Consider the following 17,309-nt stretch of genomic DNA (forward strand, 5'->3'; position numbering starts at 1 on the left):
GGTAACAGCATGCAAATTTGAGCATTTGAATTGAATTAGGCCTATAGTTAACGCCTAATTTGCATATCAATATGGTGATTGTGATGACGTTATTAGATACATTGTGTATTCATTCACCTGTAGTGTCTCCCCTAAATTACTAAACCTTGAGCTAACTTATCCATTAGCTAGTAGCCTACCTTAGTTAATAGCCTATATTTGTTTGTGTCTTTTGGCTAATTAGCTGTAAACTCGAGGCACTGGCAGTTTAGTCATTTGTTCATCTCCACTCAACTTCAAAATAAGACAAGAAAAGCCGGCATAACATGAGACTTTAAGGTGGGAGGTGCTGCTACCTGTCTGTCTGAAGGGACTGTCGATGACTGTCCGCACCGCTGTGCACGAGACGTGGAGGGAGGGAGGGTAGAGACTTCACAGTCTAATCTCCCGACCTGATATTTTAATTTTGTATTCAATCAATATATTTTTGGAAAGGGAAACTGGGCGCAAACAGCAGTAGATATATATTCATTTATTGGAGAAAAATACCTCATATGAGAACCTCATATTTGAGCATGAGGTGGTAGCCGCTGCCTATGCTATGACAAAGTAGGCTATTACGCGCCCCGTCATGCATACTGTGTGCAACAGAAATACTGTTGTAAAGGCAGATGAAGTTTGTGTTAAAAGTTTAAAAAGAAAAGTGCAATTTGGTATGCAGCAAATGATCATGATCATCAGATTAGTTTAACTTGTTAACATTTGCTAATCAGCAGAAAACACAAAACACATTCAAGTCTGATGGGAATTTTAAATGTAAATATGATTTATCCTGAATCAATTGTTTGTTCAGCTGTTCAAACCTGAATCTAAAAGCCTAACAGGGACGATGGATGCCCTTTATATATCTGTTACACTGCTTATCCTCTTACAAAGTAATCTGGTCCAGGTTAAATAACCTTAAAAAGAAAATAAATTGTAAGAGTTACATTTTCAACTTGATTATGATGCTATGTAGGAAGAGAAGGGATGACTGAAGACATTACAGTCCATCCCAAGGGGGCAAGTCCGAACAAAACGTCATAAGCTACATTATAAAAAAGGATTTTGGAGGTATATATTATCCAAGCAAATCATTTAAATTGTACTCAAGGTATATAAGTGAGCATTGTTAGTATATATTAATGGGTAAATTCTACCTACACTACCTAATTTCTGACAGTACCAACTGAAACACAAACAATCTGGGTAAAATCTACTTGAAGACATTAGGCCCACATTGCCCCTTTGCGCATGCGTCTGCAGTGATTCTTGGCTGCAGGCCAGAGGAACGGTTCTCTTTCGCACCTCCCTCCTCCTGGTGTGTGGAAATGTTGGAAGGTAATATATTACTGTCTATCATGTCCTGCTGGTCCTACCCAGCGCCATATAGATAGAAGAGTTACGACAACGGAAGTCCAAAAACGGTTATCGTCACGTGGTTCATGTAGACGAGGATCGTTCCCCGGAAGTTCATGGCGGGCAATGTGAATGCATTGATAACAGGAGATAGAACTACGATTTTTGGTAATTATTAGTGAATAAAGGTTTTGATTTGCAATATTTATACAACAAATCGATATGTGTATGTATTTACATCAATATGTTTTAAAAAATAAAATAGAATTTGCTAATATTAAGATTAGTGTGAACAACTAGTTTACATGTTAGGCTAACAGTGCATTGGTTAAAGAGCCTGTTGCTGTTTATTTATAGCTTTGAATTCTTTAAAACCAATATTATCTTCTTAAACTTGTATGGTAGTCAGGAGCATCACTTTCTAATGTTTGATATATTTAGAGGGAGGGGATCTAAAGTAATGCTTTAAAATTCAGATTAGATTAATTTCTACCATTTTCTTAAATTCATGGTAGTTTCAGTAATCCCATGGTAATTGAGGACACAAGTTATTTAAATGACTAATGTCATCTTTATGGCTTTCAGAAAGGACAGGAGACCGACAGGTGACTATCAAAGGACTAGCAGCAGCAGCAGCAGCAGCAGCAGCAGCATGATGATGATGATGATGTTAAATGTGTTGTTTTAGGAACATCCATTGCAAATACATGGAATTCAATAAACATTGAATAGCATATCATGCAGTTTGTCTGTGCCTTTTCCTCCGTGTTGTCCTGGTTTGCTGTGCTGCCTCCCAGTCACCACCATGGTTTGCTGTGCTGCCTGGGGATGCTCAAATCGCTCCGAAAAAGGAGTACGAATGTACGGCTTCCCCACTGACACAGAGCGGAGGAAAAAATGGCTGGCTCAAATCAGCAGGAGCAATTTCACAACCAACAGCAACAAAATATGTGATGTAATTATATACAAACACTGCATTTGCACTTTTTCACAAAACGAAAACCACACCATTGGGAAAGCTTAATGTTTTGTTTAATACAAAAAAACAGGGAAAGGCTTGAAAAACACAGAGTTGAGACTCAGGGTGCAGGGTGAGGGTCTCAATGCAGGTATTCAGGCTCCATTGAATCCCCCTCTGGTTCTTGTGCTGAAAGAGGGAGTAACAGACAGGAGAAAGGGTTATACACACCTATATAGCACACCTATTGGATGGGAAATTGCCTTGGGGAGATAAGGTGTTTACTTATATAAAACAGTAGTATTAAACTTACCTTGTGTTTTCACTCTCACTTAAGTCCCTCTCCCTTTGTCATCAATCCAAAATCAGCTGAGCTGCAATATTATACAGACAGGTAATAATCAACATAATCACAAGGACACAATATGGCTCTGCTAAAAACACTCACTCTTACACGCACCAAAGTTATATTTATCTAATATTTAACTCCCTCCACCCCTGCATACAATCCCGTTTAGAAGCCCCTCTTCTCTAATTCAACAACGTTGGACGAAATGACATTAAGAGAACGGAATTTACAATTAAAAGGCTGTTCAACGTGTGTTGCTAACTTGCTTCGGTATCCTAGCTTAATCTGTTATCTGTAAACGTTCCCTAAATCTACTAATTTAGGGATAATCCACTGACATCCTTTAATACACATGTTAATTTGAATCAGATGTACTGATAATATCCGCAATATAAATCTTTAAACTCTTCTTACCTTTAAAAGTCCGTCACGAACGGTCTATTATGCTGCAACTCTACAGCTCTGCTAGCCTTGGCGCTAACTTCCGGGGAACGATTGAGAGGCTCCACGATCCGCCATTGCTGTAAATAAGTGGTCCATTGGAGTGAACGGAGATGACGTAACTCTCAGTCTATATGGCTCTGATCCTACCCAGAGCCCTAGGCTGCTTCTCAGGTCGATTAAATGAAATCCTTGCTTCCCTCACTTGCGTCGTTTCCCTGCGTTTAGTCCCTCCCACCAGGGAAGCATGGAGGGACGCAAAAGAGGCTTCTCAATACTCAAATTTCCCCTCCTCGACTCCCCTCCTCGACTCCCCTCCTCGGTTCCCCTCCTCGATACTTAGACCCGCCCACAGGAGATGCGAGCGGAGTACCGAGGAGGGGAACCGAGGAGAGAGGAGGGGAAGCAGCAGACGTTTAAAGAAATGAGAACTCCTCTCCTCTGAGCGGTCATTTTAAAGAGACGTCCGTTCATTATTACGTGGCAACAGCTGCATCAGCTGTCGAGTGTTTTGTCATAGCGCTGTATCTCTGTTAGATCAGCTGAACATTGTTCCCCCACATATTTACTTTGAATTCATTGAGAGTGCGGTATAATGAGACAATAACAGGCTACAGACACACACAAATATATTTATATAAATATATACAATTTAAAGTATGAGAGCACTCTCATAATAACGTAACACAATCAGAGACTGGATATATCCCCCCCTCTCTCTGGTCGCTGAAATGGGGAATTGAAATTACGGGCCAAAAATTGTATTTACAAGTAGGCCTATTAAAAGTAAGCAGAGGACACCAAACCAACTGAGACCCGTCTGTCCGCCGCATTTACGCACTGTACAACACACACCTACACACTGTACAACACTAGGGTTGCCAACCGTCCCGTATTAGCCGGGACGTCCCGTATTTGAGCCAAAAGGGGCGTGTCCCGTACGGGACATTGTTTGTCCCGGATTCCCGGTAAAGGGAAAAATAAAAAATATGTTTCTGTTTGCGCGCAATGCAGTGTGTCTGGCTGCGTGCCTGTGTGTTTGTGTGCTGTATGAGAAAGGCGCTAGGACCGCTCAGTTGACAGGGCAGGCACAATGCTCGCACGTGTGTGTGTGTGTGTGTGCGTGTGAGATTTTCGCGGGCGCGGCATCATTGTTTGTGTGTGGCATAGCCTGTTCAGTTGTGCAGGAAAATGAGCGCTGCCGGTGGAGGTGATAATGAAAGAGGAGAAGAGAGAGAGGATGTGGTTCTGGGCCCTGGCCCTTCTAAAAAGAAAAGACTTGTGTCTTACAACACACAGTGGGAAGAAAAATACAGTTGGGTAAAGCCCGTGAGTGGAGATCTGTCTCGGGTCTTCTGCACCTTGTGTCGGAGGGAGTTTTCAATAGGTCACGGTGGAGAAAACGACCTGAAACAGCATGCTGGCACAGAACTGCACAAGCGAGCAACAATGGTTGGTTGAAGGATAACATTAAGTCTAATAATGATGTACCGTGCATGTTCACATGTATACTTTGCATTACTTAATACCATTTTTCAAATATTTTATTTTTTAACATTTTGGACAAAATAGCCAATTGTACATCGAGATGTCCCTAGTGCCCACCTATCCGATTTGAACATGCTGATGTACAATGTGATGTAGTAGCCTAATGCAAGTGTAAGACCATTGTGTTTGTATTGTGTTATAGGTATGCATAGTTTTCATTTTGAGGGTTTTGGGGGGTTTGACCCCCAAAAACATTTTCGAACCCTAGGGGCTGGCTCCCCCAAAATAATTAAATAACATAACCCTAACCTAACCCTAAAACCGAAATAAAGTAACAAAAACAAGTAACTAAATCCGCCAGAAACCCGAAAATCTTCGTGCACATGCATGTGTCCCGTTTTTCCATTTCTGGAAGTTGGCAACCCTATACAACACACACCTACACACTGTACCACACACACCTACACACTGTACCACACACACCTACAGCTCCTAAAGCATAAGCCGTTGTGTATTTTATTATGTGAAGCAATGGTCTTAGAAAAATATCGACTCTTTGTTTGTAGATATCTACTAAACTAAAGCAAATAAAGAGAGTAGGCCTGTTATACTGAGTGATATATATTATACACACTGCTCTGCTTTCTGCACGGACCTTACAGCTGTTCTCACTGGAAACATCGCGACGCGATGAAAGCAGTTTCTAAAATAATATCCAGGGGATGCATGCATAGCTGTCATTGGCTGAGATAAGTCCGGCCGTGCGTCACGCCTCCACCGTTCCCGGAAATGCATCCGTGGAGGAGCCGTGGAGGAACCATCAGTGTATCCTCGGTTATAGCTCCTCCAGAGAGCCTCCTCGACGCTCGGTCCTCGGTGTGCATTTAGAGAAATGAGACGTCCTTCAAAATGGCGCGCTGAAATTCATTTCCGGGTCACTACCGGAGGACCGAGGAGTCGAGCAGTCGAGGAGGGGACATTTGAGTATTGAGAAGCCTCTAAGGAAACCACGAGAAGCAGGGAAATGAGTTTTAAGAGCAATGGGACGTCCTTTCCTCCGGAGCGTCACGTGAAGCGACGTTATTTCCACACACACCCCCGCCTCTGTTAGTACACATTTACTGACACAAACATTTGGATCATCTGTTGTAGATCCCAATAAATAAAATAAAATAAGAAGTCATTCTCAAAAAAGATAAACGCCATTCTTAAAATTTATAAACGAACAATAGTTTGATTAATATTGATTAGAGTGCACAAAAGAAATAAAATAATTGAGAGAAGAAAAAGAGATATGTTATCTATCAAAACCCAGTTAGATTAACATTCATTGGATTGCACACTTTGTTTGTTTGTTTGTTTGGATATGTAGCACATTAACATTTTAATAGCACTTAATGACTGACTGAATGGAAATGACAATAAATGAAAATGTAAAACGAAAAAAGCGATCATGAAAATGTTTCCAACAAATGAATAAAATGATTTTTGACCACTTTGTTGTTCAGATATATCACATATGTGTAACTAAATGAAACAGGAATTGAAACAAAACACAGTATAAACTGAGGAGTGACTCCCGTGAGGTTCATGTATTTTCTTCACTCCGCTGGGAAACTGCTCTCATGTCAAGAAGCATGAGATCAGTGCATGCACTGCATCGTCCAATCAGTGAGCGATACACAGTAAGGGGGCGGGGCGAGTATCTGAGGATTTCATCGGAGGATGGTCTGGTGGTTCCTCGATTATCGCTCCTCGATCATCGGTCCTCCGGCAGAAATAAGAGCCATGGGACGGTACTCAAGATGGCGCAGGCAAATCAACTTCCGGTGAGACCGAGGAGCGAGGAAATGAAAATAGTCGACCTGAGAAGCAGCCCTAGAGAGATCTCTAGGGCTCTGGTTCGCGGGCGAGAGCCGACTCCCGTCGTTCACTTAAAAGAGCCGGCTCTTTGAGCCGGCTCGTTCGCGACCGACACATCACTAGTGTGGCTGTCTCCTCTCTGCCCTGACTGCAGCTGAGCTGCTGCGGGAGGCAACTAGCGCCTGTGACTGTGAGTACTATGGGAGGGCAGAGCAGGGGCAGAGGGGCTCACGGCAGCACCCGCGGCTCGTTAACTGCTGAACAATACGTGAGTCTCCAAACACCAGAAAAGTCCCTAATAATAGCATTACAAGTCGTTAGATCAGTCGTTAGTGGCTTTTGACAAAAATAAGTAGCCGGAGGGTTTGGAAGGCCGCCGAATTTAACGACAAAGTCGCCAAGTTGGCAACACTACACGCAGGGGCGTCGCCTGGACCTGGAAACATTCAGGGCTTAGCCCACAGTGGCAGCGCTACAGTCGAATTTTCTACTGTATTTCCCACACGCACATACACAATTGCGCCATCTGGTGTCACAAACGTGTGTCTGCATTAGCTTTGTTACGGCAATGGATTGTGGGAGATTCTCATAGCACGTGAGGATCTCTTGAGGGTAAGGTGCCTGTATTATCTCGGTGGACAAAATGTATGTTTTTATTTTATAAGGACAATAACGTACTGTTGTGTTTGTTTAGTTTAATGTTAATTGTTTAATGCTCACAGTCACAGCAACATGTTGTTGTGTGATTGGTTTTATATGATTTATCAATGTGATTATCAATAGCTAATCTGAGCACCAGAACCCAGCTCACGTGTCCTTTTATGCTGTCCATTGAAATGCAGGAAAGTAATCACCAGCTCTGAGTGATCTGTTGCCGAGGGGACACTACACCGGAGTTACATAAGCAGAGATAAAGTGCTATTTTGAGGGAACTCACCTCCTCTGGGGTCCCCCAGGAAGAATTTTTTTAAATGTTGAAGTTAAAAGCATCAATCTTGTGCACTTTGAGAGCAACATTAAGAGATATGGATACATCTCTCAACACCCATATGTCAACAAAAATCAAAGAATCGGGTTTATTATTTAAAAACACTTTATTTTCCAATTAAATCATAAACTGTCAAATTATTAGAAGTTGTTAGTAATCATATTAAACAGAAAAAAGGGATGGAAGGAGGAAATAATAATCCCTCCTCACTTGCGGCTTCCCTCATCACTTGCTGTTTGCGGTTGAAATTATCTCTTTTGCTGGCCAAACATGCTGGATGGAAAGCAGTGATGTCTCACTTGCCTTGGCCCTGTATCTGCAGTCCCTAAATCAGTCATGTTACCCATTGACTCTTGTCTGTTCTGGTGTTCCTGTTCATTGTTGTCTCCATTGTCGTTCTTGTCTGTTGTATCTCCTTCTTGTGTGTCCCTTTCTCCTGTTCTCCTTTCTTCATCCTCTGTTTGGCTCATCTGTGATGACTGTGTAGGTAAACACAAACAAGTATGTAAGTCAATCAGTTTCCAGCGTTGTCAAATAAATGAATTTCAAGATACACACATTTGTCTTCATTAAAATGAGTGTCACCACACTGTCACAAAATGTAATACCAACCAATTAAAAATAGTTAAATGTACATCTCTTGTAGATATCACTGTTAGAGTAGTTATCTGCCAATAGGACAGAATCATTTCCTATACAAATGCAGTTTGAGTAATTCACTTAATATATTCACTTCACACTTTAATAGTCATTTTCACTTAATACTCTAATATAGTCATCTTTCTGCATTCAACACTAAGGAAAGCTGTACAATTTGACATGATAATGAGGAAAAAAGGCCTCCGACAATGCAGATCATTTTTTGATCATATCAATTTTAAGATGGGGGTCAAGGCTTAATATTTGGGAGCATAGTGTCCCTTGCCCCCTTTCAGGAGCCCCACCTGATTGGTTTTGATCTGAAAGCTTGTTAGCTGGCTGTCCATCTCATAATGTACACATAGAAACTAGCTGTCAATAGGAAATATCAATCAGAAGAATTATAATTTCATGCAAAAATCTGTCACAAAAAGAGTTGTACATTTAAATTCAGGTGTTGTTATGGCAACGTCAGTGGCCAAACAGCCACATTTACTGCTGCAAATACGTTCAAACATGCTGTTGACACGTAAAGCAGTGGCAACTATGCCACCATTGCAGCTGACTTTTTCTCAGAAATACCGTCACATAACATCCATATATTTCAGTGCTAGGTTGATGCTTAGCTAAGCTAACTATGAAACACTTTAACTGACAGGACTCAGGAATCAACTGTGTACTGTAAGGTAGCTTGAGCTTCTAGCTTCATGTCGAACACTCACAGTAAGTCAACATTTCCCAGAGAGCTTTCTTTTAAATCACCAGGTAACGCTAAAAAACACAACATTTAGATTTTATGACAAAGTGTTTATTTAATATATCTGGCTAGCTATAGCTACTTGCTAACGGTTTAGCTTACCCCCGCGATTCAAAGTAACGTCAACGTAGCTATAATTTATGCTTTGCTTACATGTTGACATAACTTGTAAGTTTACTGACATTTACATACCTTGTTCACCTGGCTCAGGTGGTGGCTCTGCTCTGGGGTTGTTGTGTGAGCCACCACTTGAGAATTGCCGTATTTTTTATTTAAAAAATGTCTAATGTCCATCTTCAGAAACTCCGCGTCCGCGGCTGAAAGTTTAAAGTGTAAACACTGTCACAGAAGAGAGGTCAGCCAATAAAACACGTTTATTTCCATACAACTCTCTGATTGGTCTGGTGGTTGCCTCTGTTGCATTCACTGAACACGGGAAATTACAATTCTGCCATCCTCTCTAGGTAAAGTACGGTTAATGTATTATATTATTGAGGGAGAATTTGTCCGGGGCTAAAGAAAAAACATCCGGGGCTAAAGCCCCGGGTGCCTACCCCAGGCGACGCCCATGACTACACCACTCGCTCCAGCTGATGCGTGCCAAAGGAGATGCTGGCTCCAGGATGCGCCCTCTTCTGAGCACAATTGATGAGGTACATTTATTTAAATGTTTCATTCAAGAATATGAAAATGCAGAAATAAGTCTTCTCACTAAAATGCATTTCCTCACAGGCCCAGAGTATTGAAAAAAAGGGATGCAGTGGCCAGGTGTCTGATTGAAGACCTTGGGGAACGCCAAGAAGACCTTTTTCAAGACAACCAGGTATGTCATTAAAGACTGATCACTTCAAGATTTTAACGGAGTTATTTCGGATTAACCACTCTTACACCTAACAAATAAATATGCAATTTATTGCTGTAAATCTGTAAACATCTTATTGTTTTTATAAATGGTTTAGCATTCACAGGAAAATGATTTATGGATAATGTACTGATGTGCTTAGCTACTTAACATATAAAACTACCTAAAAACAAAAACCTTCTTTTAGTGAAATAAGATAAATAAAATCATGCACTGAAAAGTTATGTTTATGAAAAATCAATAATAATAATAAGAATCAATTTAATGTCATTGATTAGATCGATGGGCAATTTGACTGGGCCTGACATTTTATATATAAGTTAGAAATCTTTTTTAGTTTGTAATCGCTGCCACACATTTTTTCAAATCATTTAAAAAAAAGTCAATTCCTGGTTTTATTGATTAGGCTTAATGCTAGACCACACTATATTGTATAATAGCTTCTTGTTAATATGCTTTTCTTCTTTCTTTTCAACATGGAGGACGAGCATGACAACGTCATGGACCAAACTATGAAGGTGCTTGTGATCCGTGATGCCAGGGACAGGGGACCAGCAGATGTGTCCATTGTCATAGAGGGAGACAGAGTTTTGTGCGGAAACCAAACAAAGGCATGCGCATTGTTGATGGGATTCATCTCTACACCCTCAACCTGGAATACCCCAACAAGCTCAAATACACATTTGAGGTATTCTAAAAACTGTTTTTGGAGCTTGATGGAGCCAAGCTGCTCAAACAGGTCCAGAGCCTCAAATAAACAATTTGTTCTGAAGTGGATGTTGACTTGTTTTAGTGCAGAGTGACACAAACACAAAATAATGTGATGTGAAATGTAATGGATGTGGAGAAACCTTTTTTTGTTAAAAGTGGACTGTTTACTGGCACGTAAAGGTTTTAATAGTTGAGTAAATTGCACTTGGAAGATTATGTTTAAAAAAAATTACAATTTCAATGCACTTTACTGTTAAAACAATGTGATTGTATGACTATTTTGAAGATTCTGCTCAGTGTTAACAATTGAAATGCACTTAACTGTTTAAATAATCTCAATGTATGACCATATTGCACTTATACATTTGGTCAATAAAATCTTGTGTGTGGCAATATATTGTTTACTGGTAACCTTAATAAAGTAATATTAATGTGTAATATGGATAAATTATTAAGTAAATAGCTGCCTACGATTAGGAGTAAATATTACTCATTTATAAGTAATGTGTTTTAAGTAATTTAGTTAGATTTTACTTAATTTCTTAAAGTAAGTCTTATATATTAAATATTAGTAACCTTTACCCAAAAACATTGGGTAAAATCTACTCAAAAGAAGTGTGCAAATTGTTACCCCCATTTTGAGTAGATCTTATAGGTTGATTTTTATAGTATCTTATAGTAAACTAAACTGTATCGTAAAGTTTTTTTTGGCCTAAAATATAATATATTTGTTAATGTTTTACATGACAGCACGTGTCATTTGTTTTCTCTGACACTGGTGACCAAGACATAATTGTAGAAAACTACAGATTGTGTGGTATCACTTTATTTCATTAAATGAAAAACAAAAACTATATTTGTAGCTTAGCTTTATACACTGCATTGCAGGAAATATACACGATTTTTCTAGATTCAAACCACACAAGCACACAAAAACTCAAATTGATTTAAATAAAAAAACTCAAGAGTTCTCTCAGGGAAAGTGTTAGTTGATCCCTCAGCCTCAGACGGTCTTCAGCCTCTTGGTCTCCACGCTGCGCGGCGCTGCCTCCTCCTGGTCTCTTTTGGCACCTCGGCCCTCGTCGGCCATCTTCTGCTCGCTGGACGCCTCGGAGCTGCTTCCTCTCAGGTTTCTCAGCTCCCTCCTCTCTCTCCTCTCCTCCATCTCACCGATGTCCTCGGCAAAGAGGGTTTTCAGAGCTGGGATGAGCCTGGGAAGGATTTTAAAGTCCTCAAAGCGCATCTAAACAAAAATAAAGTGGATCAAGTAAATGGGGTGAAATATAACTCCAGTGGCTTTTAACAAAGGAAAGCATCTTCATGTACTTGAGGACGGGGACTCAGCAGTGGAAGAAAACAATATAAAGCTCAGGAGTGCAAGCAAACTGTCTGCAGACGATTTATTGTGTGAAATTCTTAAATCGAGGCTCAAAACGTTTCTTGTTGTACATCATATGTAGCACTAGCATAGCTCTTACCGTACCGTCATTGCTATGGGCCACAGTGTATTATTGTCTAATTCAATGGTTCCCAAACGGTGTGCCGCGGCACACTGGTGTGCCGTGAGGCAAGTCCGGGTGTGCCGTGGGATTTTGTGACAACCATACGTTATTATTGCAATATACAACTACACAAAAAGAATTATTTTTTTATTTACTATAATATCAGTACTTTGTAGGTTTATATGTACGTAATCTGCGCGACTTGCGCGTCCACATCTCCACGTGCAGTGCTGCATAAACATGGCTGAGTCAGCAATAACTTTCGAGGGGTGGAGGTATGCCCATTATTTTTGAGTTCGTCCGAAGAATAGACAGGAATGTGACGGTGAGGTGCAAACTGTCCAGGCCAGAAGCTGTTATCCACTGCTGGAAACACCACGTGGTCAAACCTCAACAAACACCTGCAAAGAACACATGCTAAGGTGCACAGCTATTTGTTGTTTGTTTATATCACGTTGTCTATTCTTCTTCTCTGTTTTCCGGTTGTTGCCTGTTTTGAACGACAAATACACACTACCCGCCGCCTGCTGGTAAGGAAAGTTATTGCCACTCAGGCATGCGCAAGTTCGTACGTGCTCGGCGAGTAAAGTAACGAGTTACTTTATGTAGATAGTAACGAAGTAGTGTAATATATTACTTTTTTAAAAGTAATATGTAATATATTTTTAAAAAATAGTAACGACCCCATCTCTGGAGTTGGCGTTCTCTACTCTGATTTATATGAAGAACAACAGGAGGTCACGGGACTCACGGCTCTCTGTTGAACAGGACTTGCGAGTGGCCCTCTCCTCAGTGCCACCAAGGATTACAAAATTCTGTGCGCCCCGACAGGCACATGTATCTCACTAATTTGTAAGTCGGCAAAAATATTTACAATAGCATGTTTCAATGCTGATTGCTGAAATGTTAATGTTGTGACCTGTCTGGTTTAAATGAGTGTGTTGCTGCTTTGATGAAGCCTAATTTGATAAAGTTTCAAATTAATTTCTGAAATATTTCGTTAATAAATATTTCATGAGTAATATAGTTGTCTTTGTCACATTTTATTTGGCATTAGTAAATAATTATGCACATTTACAGATATTTTACATGATATGAGTGATAACACGTGTTATAAGGGCTATTTTGCACAATAGGTGTGCCTTGAGATTTGTACTTGTCCTTTGGTGTGCCTTGGGCACAAAAAGTTTGGGAACCACTGGTCTAATTGACCGTTTATCGCGTCATATCTTGTTTGACATTTTCTGACTTAGTTTGGCAGTGGTGCTATACAAATAAACTGGCTGTGTACAAATGCTTTAGTTAGAATATACCTTCAACTGTTTAAACAAACACTGTATATTATTGTGGATGTTTTGTATTAATGCTTGTGTATTCTACAAGGTATTTATTTATGTCGACTGATAGGCGATGATTCACTCAAGGAACATATTTATGGAGGTATAATTGTTAAGCCAGAGAGAATGGAAAAGTGCTCCCACAGTATTTCATATATTTCATATATTTATTTGTGTTCTTAGATTGAGGATAATACAACTCAGAACTTGTGTTTGCATATTTAAACTTATTAATGTTTAAAACTTTCCTGATTTTAGATCAGAAAAAACAAGAATGGGAATCTCCCCTTTGGATACCGGTTTAAAACGTTTTTGATACTTGTGCAACAGAGAGAATCTGTTTTGTATTACAATACAAAGATACTGTACCTCTGTTGAATATAAACAACAGAAAACTTTGTCTAAATGCTATTAAAATGATGCATTCAGGTGCAATAATTTGGACCAGAAAAACACTTCTCAACTCTGAAATGAATGTGTGATTCAGTGCAGTAGATGGCTGTCATGTTTTTTTTTTTTAAAGACACAAAGCATAGATGAGAGACATCCAATCCGGGCTTAACTAAGATAAAACATGCAGGGTGTGTCCTGCCATCATTGTGATTAGTTGCAACTATAATAACAAACAAATAATTAAATACAAAATACAAAAAAAGAAGACGTAAAGGAGTAAAAAGTATATTGTGCTACTTTATTATTTCAAATTGTTCCATTGTTGTGGGGAGTTTTTGCTTTGGCTTTTTGTACACATATATTAGCAGTTAACATTATAACCCCTTGTGCGGAATGCCTTGACAATACTATGTTTCAAATGTGGTCATGCCAACAAAGCCCCTTAGTATTGTATTGTATTATTAGCAATAAGGTTTCAAAAAGAATGTGAAATTGAATGTTTAAATATTTTTGTTTTTAAATACAATCCAAAATAACTGCTCCTCTTCCACACACAAAGGGGAAACGCTGCCTCGTGTGCATGACTATAATGATTATAATGAACACCATGGTGTTGTACAGTGACACGTACCCTCATGTGGTCGAAGGAGATCCCCACCCTGTCGTCGAAGTCCTCGCTGAAGAGAGGGATCTTGGCGTAGCGCTGGCTGAAGTGGTTCAGCATGATGAACTCGGCGTTCATCCTCATGCCGATGCCGATGGCCTGGGAGGTGGTGCTGTCAGAGAACATGGAGCAGAGAGTCAGAGATGTACTGTCTCCTCACTGAAGCTGAAACTAAAGAGCTGCAGGGGGAAACTGACCATGGGAATATTGCTTTTCTATCGGACATAAAGACATTTTTGTGAAGACAGACTCTCACTCTGGCACTAAAACCGGTGCAAAAATCAATGTCAATTTCTGTGGAAAGTGGAGAAGTTTTACATTGCACTCAAAACTGAGTCAACTAGGTGCTTTTATTATGTTGCCTGACTAACTGCCTTTTTATTCATTTACAAAAACACCATTAAAGCCCTGCAGAGGCAGTTTGTGACACTTTATTTCTCTCACCTATGTTTTTTATCCACGGCCTCCTCCTCCATCCCGTCTTCCAGCGTTGCCTCGTGGATCAGCAAGGTTGCATCCTTTCCTGCAAAATCAAAACAAACCAATCAGAGGGCCTGCATCACAGAGAAGAACTTCCTGTCCCGCAGGAAATCAATCAGGTAGTCGGGCCTAATCAAGACATGGGCGCGCCCTGTTTGCCGAGCCGTCTGTAATGAACAGGCGTGGGACGTATCGGAGGCTTTGCTTGGACGGAATCCAGTCAAGCAATTTAAGAAGAGTCAATTAAGAAGGATCCCGCGGGAGCCATTAGGGAGGCTGCCAGCTGCGAGAGTGATCGAAAGCATTAAGAAATATCTGATAAATTATTCAGACCCAACCCGTGTAGTCAAGCTTCAGCTAGATAACCTTATATCGCTGGGATATTGAAAGCATATGCTCAATTTGCTCTTACATACCATAGGAGCCTGAGTGAAACTTTAATATCATACATCATTATAGCTGTAGGACATATGGCCATGTTATGTGGTCGTGCCCTTACATTTTTGGGCTGTAAGTTCAAAACTTAGGAAATGTTAGGTTTGGACTCTTGTCGCCTTATGTTGCGGTCTCTAACTTTTTTGTGTGTTCGTTTTGGTTTTGTGATTTGCCTTTTTATTTATTGGAATATTTTTTAAATAATGTTTCACTTTAATTAGTTTAAAGACAGGATCAGTAGAAAAATCTATGATTTGCTATGTTTTTAATTGGTGCCCTTGCCCCATTTGTTTTAAGAAAGACATGGCTAACATTATGAAAAAAAATAGTAAAAGTAGCAGATCCAAGGACACTTTAAAGGGGCCCTATAATCCTCATTTTCAGGTTCATATTTGTATTTTGTGCCTCTACTGTGACATGTCTCCATTCTTTCCATCCATCTTCTCCCGCTTATCCGTGGTCGGGTCGCGGGGGTAGCAGTTCCAGCAGAGAGCCCCAAACTTTCTTTTCCCTGGCGACATCAACCAGCTCTGACTGGGGGATCCCAAGGCGCTCCCAGGCCAGCGAAGAGATATAATCCCTCCACCTGGTCCTGGGTCTACCCCTTGGTCTCTTCCCAGCTGGACGTGCCTGGAACACCTCCCTAGGGAGGCGCCCATGTCTCCATTCTTTAATATTCGAAAATATATTTATTTTTCTCATACTGCCTGTGCTGCAGCACCTCTTTTCACCCTCTGTCTGAAACCAGAGCCCAGTCTGCTCTGATTGGTTAGCTGGCCGGCTCTAATGTGATTGGTCAGCCGTTTAGAGATGTCCCGCCCCTTAGCCTACCATGTTCAATGTGTTGAGAGCTAGCCAATAGAAGCGCGAGTGTTACGTAGTGATGTCACTATGTTACGGAAGTAAACTAAGGAGTCCAATGGAGGCGTTTCAGGCAGGGGGGGGAGTGGGGGGTTGAAGTGTGTGGGAGAGAAACTCCCTCTGGAGGGAACACAGAGATAGGACACACTACAGGAAAGGGGGAACCCCAAAGAGCATAATAAGGCCCCTTTGATTTATGTCTATTTATCCAACAATTTTACAACATTATGGCATATTTCCCCCCTCGTGCAGTCGTTTCTCTGAGTGTCACTGACCGGTCTGCACGAAGGCGTTGCAGGGCATGGTGTCGCCGGAGAAGGCCAGCTTCCAGCCTGATGTGTGTGTGAAGCTGCAGGCGAAGGAGTTCTTACAGTGATGCACTGTGCATGTCTGGAACTGAGAAACACAAAACATGAGTATATTTCAAATAAACTGGGCCGCTTTTTATATTGGAAAATGCAGCGGTAACACACGTTATCCAGATCGTTCTTCCTCAGCAGCGCTTGGATGAACGACTTTACCCTCTGCTTGGGAATCTCAGCACCGGCACACAGATCTGTGTTCGGGATGAGGCTGAAACAAGAAACAGAGGGGTTGTAGTGATTCATTTCATACACGTGTTTCTACTTAAACCACAGAAACAGGAACATGCATCAGTATATGGTTTTCGCAGAACATAAATAAACTTGAATTATTTCTTTAAATTCCTTTCTTTATATCTATATAAACTCAAGATACTTACCCAGGGCATCAATATTGAGTGAACATCATATCATATTACAAAGGAAAGCAGCCGTGTGATTTGAATCCAGAAATGATCTTATTCTACCCCATAAACGTATCTTCCCTATCAATACATGACAGGGAGAAGGCAGCTCCTTCCATGCTTATAAGGTTCCAAAAGTCTTTCAGAGATTTATTTTAGTTGAATCAGTTAGCCTTTCTAACTATTCAGTTCATGAGAATAAAAACAAAACACCAACCTAAAGCCATGCTGGCAGTGCGGCTGTAATACTCACATGTGTACATAATAAAACATATATATTTCACAACCTTCCATTGAGAAACTGTAGATAAAATAACTAGTCAGTCCTTAGTTTATCCAGCAAATAAACAGTTTTTAAATATCCAATATTGCCATGTAACTGGATATAACTTTTTCACACGTGATATGATGATAATAATAATAATAATAATAATAATA

At 40.4% G+C, this 17,309-nt stretch overlaps 1 protein-coding gene across 1 annotated transcript; it reads right to left on the bottom strand.

Annotated features, from left to right (window-relative positions):
* Positions 1–11,241: 11,241 nt before the first annotated feature.
* On the bottom strand, positions 11,242–16,678 carry LOC117539875 (zinc phosphodiesterase ELAC protein 2-like; the record flags this gene model as incomplete). Its single annotated transcript, XM_034206230.1, has 5 exons — positions 11,242–11,676; positions 14,297–14,441; positions 14,774–14,852; positions 16,381–16,501; positions 16,579–16,678. Coding segments are annotated over 5 exons (685 nt in total), but the record flags the coding sequence as incomplete, so codon positions are not given.
* Between the last annotated feature and the right edge of the window lie 631 nt (positions 16,679–17,309).

Source organism: Gymnodraco acuticeps, unplaced genomic scaffold, assembly GCF_902827175.1.
Source record: "Gymnodraco acuticeps unplaced genomic scaffold, fGymAcu1.1, whole genome shotgun sequence".
NCBI lineage: Eukaryota > Metazoa > Chordata > Actinopteri > Perciformes > Bathydraconidae > Gymnodraco > Gymnodraco acuticeps.